Source organism: Limulus polyphemus, unplaced genomic scaffold (assembly GCF_000517525.1).
Source record: "Limulus polyphemus unplaced genomic scaffold, Limulus_polyphemus-2.1.2 Scaffold587, whole genome shotgun sequence".
In the NCBI taxonomy this organism is placed as follows: Eukaryota; Metazoa; Arthropoda; class Merostomata; order Xiphosura; family Limulidae; genus Limulus; species Limulus polyphemus.
The window spans coordinates 143,521-155,537 of NW_013666197.1; the positions used below are offsets into that span (position 1 = coordinate 143,521).

The 12,017-nt window shown below is 33.6% G+C and overlaps 1 protein-coding gene across 6 annotated transcripts in view; it reads right to left on the reverse strand.

The window, feature by feature from the left end:
• Positions 1-12,017, reverse strand: part of LOC106459286 (dynamin-binding protein-like) — a 79,162-nt gene that overhangs the window by 16,662 nt on the left and 50,483 nt on the right. For all 6 annotated transcript variants that reach the window (XM_022385735.1, XM_013918897.2, XM_022385734.1 and 3 more), the window contains 4 exons: positions 4,670-4,775; positions 4,173-4,303; positions 3,323-3,427; positions 453-584 (listed from right to left, as the gene is read on the reverse strand). In XM_022385735.1, the coding sequence (XP_022241443.1) occupies positions 453-584; positions 3,323-3,427; positions 4,173-4,303; positions 4,670-4,775 (474 nt within the window). The remainder of the gene's footprint in view (positions 1-452; positions 585-3,322; positions 3,428-4,172; positions 4,304-4,669; positions 4,776-12,017) is intronic.

Consider the following 12,017-nt stretch of genomic DNA (forward strand, 5'->3'; position numbering starts at 1 on the left):
AAACACGGGGGTGCTTAACTTTTTTCCAGGTGTATATTTTGGACTGCCTTTATTTCTATTTAACTTAATGCCTTGTTGATGTTTAATCCAGGGCTAGGTTTTATTTGTGCACACAACCATGGTACTGTTTTTCAACATTATTACAAAAACATCTCTTTAATTATATGTCATATGCACTACACAATCTTCATGGACATTGTTTTAAGAAAATATTACCGTGGTCTTGAAAAACATTACCAAAATCTGTTCAACAGGGATGATGGTATAATTATCTACATTAACTCACTGATCTACTACTTTTTACAACATTTTTAATACAAAGTAACAGGTGTTTAAAAAACCTTCCCAGAACCAATTGATACCATTGTGATGGGTTGTTCTATACTTCTTAACTTATTGTCTAGTACTAATACCATTACAAAGATTTTTAGTATTTTGTAATATGTACTCACAAAATCTTCCCAGAACTGATTCACCATAATATGGTGGGTTGCTCTGTACTGGTCAACCTCTTGTTGATTCCTTTTGTCTTGGTAGTAATCTGCAATATCTTCTGTAAGGCTGAGTGCTACATGAACGTAACTCTGAAACAAAAGTTAAAACAGTAGTTAAACACAAAACGTCAAACTTATGGTTATTTTTTGATATCTGCACCAAACAGTAAGTAATTGTCATTATTATTTTTAAACAATGTATGAATTCTTAGAAAAATATTAGTGTCCATCACAAAAATGGAGCATATGATTTTGTTTTTAAAAAAGGTTAAATAATAAGCAGATTATTCAAGGAACCAAACAATACAAGCATTAACTATCCTTTTCAAATTCTTGTACATAGAGCTAATCAAAGCAATGGGCCAATAATTAGAAAGAGTCTTTATAGGACCTTGCCTAGGCTTAGAAAAAGAGATGACAATATCTTAATGTCACAAATAAGGAAATGTGTCCTCCTGCCATATCCAGTTAAAAAAAACAAACCCAAAAGATCATGAGTCACAGAATAAAAATAATCTGGTCTAATTGATATACTGCTGAACTGTATTGAAGAAGTCTAAGTCTACCAGAATAAAAGGTTAATTATTATCAAAAAGACAATCAGGTTGAATAAAATTTGGGATTCTTCAGCCCTTGTCCTGATAGTAATGGAAGTAGAACAGGTAGAGGTGTTCAAAGTGATGAAAAAACTCCCGAAATATTCTGGAAACGCCTTGTCAGTAAGGTATTTCTCAGTCATTTGATTTCCAGATCCTAAAGTTACGCGATGTAAACTTTCCATTCAGCTTTTGAACAGGAGATCAAAAAGATGTTGGAAATAAACCAGATTTAAGACTCCTAGATTTGATGTCTGTGTCCTGGTATGGGCCTTATGAAGAGTTCTTCAGTTGGCAAGAGTGGAATAGCTGCAAAAGATACTTCAGGCTCATTTCCGAGTTATGTGCCCTTTGGCAGTGAGGTGTCCATCACAATCAAGGATACCATGGAAAATAATGTCAAAGATTTAAGAGGGGTAAGTATATCTGTATGGATGATATGATCAGTTACTGTCTCCACACAGTATCAAGTTCCACGATAGTGGCAAAGGAAGGCCAGTTGGCCCTCCTCAGCACCAAGGTGGAAAGTTCATTTTGGGTATGATCTTGAGCCACAGAGGGCCTGTAGAAATTACACAAAAAAACAATGTTAAGGTACTCAGTATCTATAGATTCAATGGGTATGGATCCTAAGTTAGGATGTAAAATGTTTGGGGGGGGGGGGGGTTCTAGTGCTAAGAAAATTTACAAGTCCCTGATCTACAGTATGATGGTCGGGAATTAGAGCAGATAACACAATTTGGCTTCAATGCTATCACGGAAATTGTCACCACAATAAGCACAGACTAAAGAATCACTAAAAGATGTTTTGGACTGCCCAAGCTGATGACAGTGAAAAATTTGAAGAGGGTTATGAATACAAGGACACACTTTGCATCCCAAATAACCTGCCTTTACACTGGGCATGGTGACTTAAAAGTTAATATGAGAAGATAGCCCATTCTTCCAAATGGAAATTCACTTGATAGATACTTCCTGATTGGTGAAACCAGAAGGAATTTCCAATTCAGAGATGTGAAAGATATCCTTATTGATGAAGTCAGAATACTACGAGGGGGAACCCCAATGGGTATTCCCTCTAATAGCACTTGATTTTAAAAGAAGGTAGCTGTCTTATGGTCATAATGTTTTGTCCTACAAGTCTTTAATTTTTAGCAATTTTGGAGAGTTACAAGCTCCTCAACACCTTTGTACAAAGAGGGGAAACATCTTAAAAAGAAATGTATATTCAGAAATCAAGGTGAAGGACTTGGAAATGGTAATTGTGTGTCATTTGATTGTTAAACAAATCTTTTTTTTTATATTAAAATCAATAAAGAAAACATTTACAATTCTGTGCCCACTGATCCCACTCACCATAGAGTAATACAAAAGGACATGCTACACTGTCATAAACTTAAGACTTTAAAGGCATCATAGTAATGACAGGATTTTATGGATATTATGCTCAATTATATGAGATGTAAATGTTCTTAATGCTCATTTAGGATCTTTAATACTGTACTCAGATGAGCCCACAACTGAAAAAGTCACCTCAGGATCTCCCATTTAAAGGAATTCAAGGCTAAATTTAGTGGGTTTGTAAAAGAAGGTAAAATAATTGGAGAGTATAAAATAAATATTGACCAAGAAAGTAGTGTTAGTCTTTTGTCACAGTACTGTGTACAAACAGTGATGTTTTTACAAAGAGAAGCCTAATCTCATATTTAGTATCTGAATTCCCACCTCTACAGTTGCCAATGGTGAATACAAATATATGATCACCAAGACCAATTTTGGTCTCTTCTGGTGACTCACAAGCAGTGCTGCAATAAGACAGGTTAACTAGGCTAGAGTTTAGGACCTTTTAGCCACATCGAAAAAGAAAAACTGACCCCATTTCAATTTTTTTTTATGATCTGGGGTCTCTTAAACTTGACATAACTTAGGGCCTAAGAATGTTATAATCCAGCATTGCCCATACCTCTCACATTTGAGCAATGATATTATATTTGCATATTATTAATTTTCATAATTAAATTTATTTTCTAAATGTTTCAAACAAATATGGATATGTGTTTTGTTTTTTCCCAAGTATAAGTAAAACATTACCTATTAAAAATGAAATTAATTGTAATTAAGAAAAATTGAGTGCTATAACAGTTTGTAAACAAAAGCTTAAAAAAACAAACAAAACAAAAACACAAATAGGAGTAAAAGTAAACCTTACTAGCAAGAGAGAAATTATTATACCTGCATTTCTTCTGTAAAAAGACTCACATTCTTAAGGAAACCCTTAATAGTTTTTTCTAAAGAATGAAACTCTGAAGCAATGGCTTCGAAAGCTTCATCTTTTGGCTGGAAAAAACAACAACATATAAGCCAATTACTATTTTAAACATATATTTATTTGTAATCACACTATTTTAAATGAATTTTTAAACATATGTAACTGAAATAACTGGCTAATTCATTTTGTTAACAAGCTTTGAATATCTGATCACCATAACTACAATAGCAATGTGCCAACTACAAGACCTAACCTTCCAATTTTTTTAGATTGAAACAGTCTTTATGAAATATTTTACTTTGTTGACATTTTACTTTTTCACCATTGAAAAAATTGTTTCATAAACACTGCATACATTGGGTAACAATGGCATGCCTTCAAAGAATTCCACACAAGTATCTCTAATACAAATCTCTCTTACTGGCTGAACATATTACTATAAAACCATGAAATTCCAGGGGTAATTAATTTCTTTAAAAAATATGCATAGATGGAACTGTCATAATTTACTTGATACAATTGTTTTAAAAACTTCAATAACATTTATGTAATTACAAAGAATATTCATCAATGATGAATTAAGAGTTAGTCTTAAAATAAAAAATTACATTTAACTCTGCTATCCTTTTTCTCAGACAACTTGGATAACTTCATTAAGATAGTTTTACAAAGTCTTATTCTAATTATGAAAACTTATTATAAAAAATAACAATAGAAAAAATTTTGCATTTTTCTTTATAAGAATACTCATTGTTTAATTTCATTTCTTTTAAATACTAATTCTAAGATATTAAAGAAAACAAAAGCAAATACCACAGAAGTTAATCCAAGAGTTGTAGAGAGTTTGGCACTAAACCGAGATGACTTTTTTTTGACTGAATGAAGATTAAGCTTTGATATTCGGGTTGAAAGACTTGTATCTGTATCCTTCCGGTACTTGAATACTACAAACCAGAGAATATATTTACAAAGCTACATAAAGGAACATAACGTAATGTTTAAATAACACCATAACCTATATTAAACAAACATGGTTTCAATAAACTTACAGAATTAAAACAAACATTTGTTTATTACACAAAATTCACTGGTATTTGAACACATAAAACACACTTGCATAAATATTTTTATACCTTAGTAATGGTATGGTGTAAATTGCAAAATGTGTACATTTACCGTAAACAATGTTTATAATATTGTTCAAGTACTAATCAGGTAAATGCAGTAATATATTTGTTCTGAACAATAAAAGAATGACACTAATAAATTTCAAACTTTCATGAAAATATACTATACAACAGATAACTTACCAAGGTCTTTTCGTCGCTTAAATTCATTAATTTCTTTAGCAGCAGTATACATTGTAAGATCAGCTTTCTCCAGATCTGCTTTGCTAGGATGGCTGTTTTCTGTGCACTACAGAAACCAAATATCCCAATAACTATGTTGGCATTAAGAAATGAAAACAAAGAACACTGTGCTTTCTTGTGCATCTCCACTTATATCAGTTAATGTTTATGAAGAGTGAGTACACAATAGCAGTGAAGAACATTACATAGCTCTTGATCAAGATACTTGCTTTAAAGTTGAAACAGAAAACCAATTTCTATTTTGTGGTTAAAAAAAAGGAGCTCCTAACACTTATAGATTGTAAAATTACATCTAAAAGTGTTCTAATTAAGTTCTAGAAATGCAGATGTTACAATATAAAATTTCCACTATCTTAAAGCACTTACAGGTACCAGTTCTATAATGAACAACCATCCAGCATTTAGAAGGGTCCTTAATACTAAACAATACTTATTAACATTTAGAAGAGTCCTCACTAGTTAAGAAAAAAAAAAGAGAAAAGAACAAAGATGCCAGACTGATTCGATCAGATAAGCTTGTTTCCATATTTGTTTTTCAGGATAATCAACAGTCTGTTTAAAGGCTCCATGAAGTTTACCATTCTCCTTTGCTCCTAAACAAGATGGGGTGAAGATGGAAGCAACCTCTAACTGCAACCTAAACCAACACCAAATCAATGTTCACAATTTTACAAGACTGTAGAATTAACACAATTGATCCAGGTTATACTATTTGAACCAATATGGCCAACTCAGTTTATCAAGTCTGGGACTTTACAACACATCAGGGAAGCTACCAAATCAACTGTCATGCTGGTTCTACAATGTTTCAATTTCAAACATGAGCCATTTTCACTGCAAGGCCCAAATGTCATCAGATGTATAGACTAGTACCTGGTAAATAAATATCCCATGAGGAAGGAAGATGCCTGTTGGCAAACTATGGCAGACTTCATGCATACTCCAAGCTTATCAGGTGCCCAAAACTAACAGTATTCTCAACTACCAAAAGGACCACAACCACCAGCTAGTAAAGCACTGTAGTTCTCAAATAGTACACCTAGGTCACCAGCACAACCAAGGCAACAAATCCCTCAAGCACCAGTCCAATAACTTTTATCTCAAATAACAATACTTCTATCAATATAGTGATGAGTGATACATTGCTAAATTTAGAAGTGAGGGTTGCACAATCTACCTTCCCCAAATCTGATATAACAACTGATAACAATAAACAAACATTGTAAGATGAGCTTTCTCCAGATCAAATACTGAAATACTGAAACGTAGCACTAAAAAAATAGATTTAAGTCTATCTGCAGCTCGACTTCTTCATAATATAATCACAATAAGATACATTTCTAATGTTAAATCACTGTGATGGTAGAGCAAAGGATATCAGCAAGATCCAGTGCTTGTGATTATATGTCGCCCAGATGGGATGAACTTTAGAAGTGAGGGTTGCACAATCTCCCTTCCCCGAGTCTGAGATAACAACTGATTATCAAACTTATTATCTAACATGGCTATCAAACTTACTAATTAATTAGAAATTTAGAAAATCATTGCTTAAGGTATATTATTGTAAAGCAGCAGTATATGCAAGGTAAAAGAACTTTCAGCTAATGATAACTTTATTCTATATGAAACATTCCATATTAAAGTTAACATATTCCTTAACTGAAAATGCATTTCAGATAAATAATTAGCTCTCTGTATCATGAGCTATTACCTTGTGCATAACTTTCTACATGTCACAATCCTCAAACAAACTCTCACCCCTACATACGTTAACATGCATTGTACCATGAACAGGAAGGTGACACAGTATGATCATAGACTTGTTCTTGATAAGGCAAACAAAATGCACTGGAGGTGAGGAGGTGTTACAGAGAATTAAGCATCAGTTGGATATATATTTTTAGGTAAGGAAAATATTAACTTCAGAAACATTACTTGCCTCTCTGCACCAAGAACTAGAATCTCACACTGAAGATGGTGGAGGGATTGGTCCTGATCAGTTACAGAGTTGAGCTCCTTTCTGAAACAGAGACAGAAAGGTAAGGCCAATGGGGTGCTGCTTCTACAAGAATGGGTTCCTGGTGGGGCAGTGCCCAGTGTGAGAAGACCACATCCTTCTTAAGCAGAGGAGTTTCTAATGTTCAGTCACTGTGATGGTAGAGCAAAGGATATCAGCAAGATCCAGTGCTTGAGGTTACATGTTGCCCAGATGGGATGAACGTTAGAATGTGTAGCACGAGCTAGGGCTTTAGGCTGTTCTGTATTGGTCAAATACTTACAAGATAGCTACTACAATGACAGGTGTACAGTAAGGTAGAGGAGCCATCACCTGCATCCTAAGGCAAATCTAAGTCCCAACTGGCTGTACATAACCACCAGGAATTGCTTTGTAAATAATGTAATAAGGTGTCTTGTACTACATTACCAGTTAACAACCCAGTCTCATATCTCAAAATGGATGGGGCCAATCAGTTTCTTACTTGGGGGAAAGGCATCAATTGCAGAGAAAACTTTCCCAGAGACTTAAGACTGGGGAAGTAAGAGTTCTCCTATGCTCCACAAGAAGGAAAGGGGAGTGTGTGCATGGACCAATGTCATCAGGGACAATTATTTGAAATTGAGCCCTCACTGAGAGACAGTGCAATGTGTTTACAGCAAGCATGAGACAGGTGTGAGGATACTTTTCTTTTTTTTGTTTTTGGTAAAAGATGCAGAAATAGCCAGGCCAATTATGAAGATATACTGCAAAAATTGGATCTTGCAAATAATTCCATTTCAACAGTGAGCAGTTTAAAAATTTTCCTACTCTCCCACTCAATGTGAATTTCGGGTAAGCATTCATTGTGAGGGCTAGTATGGCCTCATAAAGAATGCTTACCTGAACTTCACATTGATGACTGCTATAGTATATCACCAAAGACTGAAATCCACAACCTGGGATTTGCTCCATTAAGTGAGCTAAAAGGACAAATACTGAATGTCAGCTCCATGAATAGACAATGTGCTTCTATTCCCCAATGACTCAGTTGGAGAGAATGTCTGGGCCTCAGGATGTTTTTTCTTTTCTTTTTTGTATTTGTTATTGTGAATAGTAAAAAGAAGAAATATGGTGGATAGAGAAAATGATCATGCTATCAAGTGAATGGAACAAAAGTAATAGCACTAAAAAAATTAATTTATGTCTATCTGCAGCTCCACTTCGTCACAATATAATTACAATACAGAACACAATAACGCATTTGTCATGACTGTCAAAGAAAAAAAAAAAACAATCTCTTCGCTTGTTATTGGAAAAATGCCTTTACTAGATCTAAACACCGTTGATGCTTATATTTAAAATGTAAGCAAAACAACGTGTACATTACACAATAAAATTTAAAATGACTACATATTTCGGTAGCTTCCGCTATCATCATCAGGAGTAAAAATCTATGCAAACAGCGGGTTTTTATATAATTGTTGGACTAACCGTAATTCACAGGGGTGACATGAATACTATAATTGTGTAATATAAACGTTGTTTTGTCTATATTTTTAAATAAAGTTTATTACACAATGTTGCCCTATTTTTATTTTACCCTTGATTTTGATAACTTTAACAAAGTTAACACAAGCATTTCGTACAAATGCTCTACAATTAATTCGTTCTTCCCTGAATTTAACCTATACGTAGAACATATGTTACTGAAATCAGAATACAATCATTAAACACCTAAAAAAGTTAACTCCTGCTGAAGACGGCATTCCTAACCTCGTCCTCAAAAATGCAGCCGAAGCTTACATATCGGTGCTTTATTCAATCTGAATATTATTTTCTCCTAGTATATACTGAAAGCCGCTATAATTATTTATCCTAAAATATACCTCAGAACTAAATATCCAAGCAATTATCGCCCAAGTAGCTTCTGAATAGCACAGGTAAACTTCCGCCAAAAACAATTTATGCAAGATTCATGTAGTATTTTGAAACCTATAACCCCCCTCACATAAACACACGTAAACTGACGATAATCTACTAGTACTATGACTAACAGTTACAAAGTTTTAAAGGTAATCAATTTTTTTTATTCCATTTGGCATAATGGAATCAACGATGCAAATTATATATACCTACTCAATCTGTTGGATTTCTAGTTTTCTTTGTAACCGATCCGTTAAAAGTAAAATCGAGAACTCGATCTATAACACCTTTCCGTTGAAAGCAGACTCATTCAGTTTGCAATTCCTTGCTGAAATTACCGTCACTAACGACATATTCGTTTACGGCTGTAAGAATACAATACACGCGTCTCAAAAAAGTTGACATCGCTTTCTGGAGTATGTCACGTGACTTCCTTTTTCTGCATATGAGCATCGAGAGTTCAAAGTTTTCAAATTACGTCACCACCTGACGCAATAACTAGAGAGTACCCAAACATAACACAAGCAATCGTTTTTCACAAAAATATTTAAAGGAAACTAAAGAAATCATCCCATATCAAATTAAAACTTTATAACACGCAGATAACTCTCACTAATAAATTTAAATTTCTAGTGATAACATTCAATAACCAACTAATATGTAATGATCACTTTAATATTATCGTTAAGGAAGTTATTCGCACTCACAGAATAAGCTACCTTCGTGAAATCGGAGGTAGCGTCAACGATTGTAATTCATATTCAGTTTTACTGATATATATAAATATATACAGTATATAATGTATACATTAGGCCTATTTTAAAGTACACTAACATGACCACCTGTAATATGTCAAATTGTTCGTGCAATAACTGAGTAAGTCAGAGAGACACATCACCTTCCAGTTTACACCTATTTATTTATATACAATTAGTGACATCCCTAAATTTAAAAAACTATTACGACAGCGGAAGTCGCGTGACGCTGGGAGCATGCGCGCTGGAGTTTCTAGAATTATCGGGGAAGCCCACGAATGTCCGAGTGTTTGCTAGACGCCCTCTTTTTTAGTATATAAGCCTGGCAAAGAAAGCCAGCGATACGCAGATAGATTGCAGAAATAGATAATTGAGTCAAGCGAACAGTATGTGTGAATCGCTGTGATTTATAGCGTGTGTTATAAAGGTTGTTAAGTTTAAAGTGACTGTGAAAATTCCATGTATTACAAAGTTGTATCGAGAAATAATAAACTAGTTTAATCAAGAAAGGGCTTGTTTCGCTGAAGTTCCTTGGAAAGAATTTATACCGGAAATTAACAAACGAGCAGAGACATAACAGAACGCATTTTAAAGTCCGCCACCCCCTTTTACACACATTCACACAAAATACGCTGCCACCCCTGCATCCTGGTAAAACTACACATCGCCATCTAACTTAATAAACAGCCTTAACCCCTTCTAAAGGATGTTTATATTGATTAATTAGTGCACATAACAAATATAATAAAGCAGTGTTCTCTTTATTATAGTAAAGCTACAGTAATACAGTAACTTTCCTCTACAATTACAATAAACATAAGCCATTATTACACCACAGAAACATGAAAGTGCAGGGAAACTTTATTATCTCAAAGTTCGTATCATGATGCGTATGGCATTTTAATAAATGTTTCTTTGTAATAACTGTTTTTCTTCCAGTACGGGCACTGATTGAGCTTTTTTTTTGGGCGGGGAGGGGATCATCCAGTCAGTGCTTTTTTTTTCTTTCGGGATACTCCCCACCAGCAAATTCCTTGTATTGGATCTACCTATCCCTGCCATTTTATTTCCCGCTGTATTCTCTTTATATCTATATCATGAGTAGGGCGAAGGGAAAGTACTTAATTTCCGACTCCCGCTTTTAAACTACCAAACTCCAACAACAGTATGATACCTTCTAATATTTAGAAGTAAAAAACCCTCACAATAACAACAGTAACCAACAGGTACTAGCTACAGATATACATTTGTAAAATGGTAGGTTACTGACTAACAATAAACAGAACATCATAATTTTTAAAGTTAAAATTCCCCAAACTGCAAAATAGTTGATAGCTTACAAAAGTAAAAGTATCATATAATAAAAAATACTTTAGAAGTTGTAGAAGACACTAAACAATAATTTCTAGCTTTGGTCACAAAATGTGTACCCTGAACAGTCTCAAACACTAAAAAATACCACCTAGTTTCAGGAATAAGAGGCCTTGAATAAAATATAAGATGATATTAAATTTAAAATGTTTTAGATAAGATCTACTTAAAATATCTCTCTTTACACTGTACTATATTCTATACTAGCTAGAGTACCCTCCCCTTGATGGAATTTATGTAAATTCATGATTAATGACAGGTTATTTTAGAACATAAAAAGTTACTTTCCTTATATATAACTGTGAAAAAAATGCAAAAATGACCATAAAAACTGCAAAACGGAAAATTTGTATGCATCTTCCCATGAATTCAATGAACCTCCATACAAATTTTGGTGAAGATCCATCCACAACCTGCGAAGTAGTTACATGGACAAACAACATATAGTACTATTATATTTATATAAAAGCAGTTCATATTTCCATGGATCATAAAGAAAAAAAGAAAACATTCTTCACTTCCTGTTATATGCAACAGAATGCAAACCATGGACCCTCAGGTTCACAGTCCAGCATGCTTCATTGATATCATTTTCCTACATTTTTTAAAACTCTTGTAAATATAATAACATACATATTTGGCTCACAAAAGCACTCCGAGGTAGTAAACATCACCAAACTTTTATTATGCATGAAGATGCATCCATTATGTCACATATGAAGAGAGAGAAATAAAAGTCATTGTTTGATGATACAATGAATTTTATAAAATGTATTACTTGTAGGCAGTGGAATAATAAGTTAATTATACTATGAGCTAGAATTTGGATTGTTCTATGAAAATAAAGCTTCAACCATGAACATGCAGGTTATTCTGCAATAAGTTTATCTCTCCAAAACAGGACTTTTAATAAGAACAATCACATGTATGCAGTGATTCACATGTCCAAATACATTTGCACGTGCAAATTGTAAAGGTGCTTAAAGTGATGCATCATAACAGGAAAATAACAAGAAAATATTTACTGTTTAATGATAGAAATATTTTTATTATATTAGCAGAGTTACTGATTTTATCAAAACAATATCTTATAATATCTGATTTCCCATAACCTTGAAATGTTTACAATTTGATTTAATTGTCTTTAGCTGCCATCTTCTCTGTTTGCTTCACAACTGATTACAATGCTATTAAACGCATTTTTGTAGATAACTTTTTTGCTTTCCTTCAGTAAGTATTTAAAATTATATTGCAACCTGTG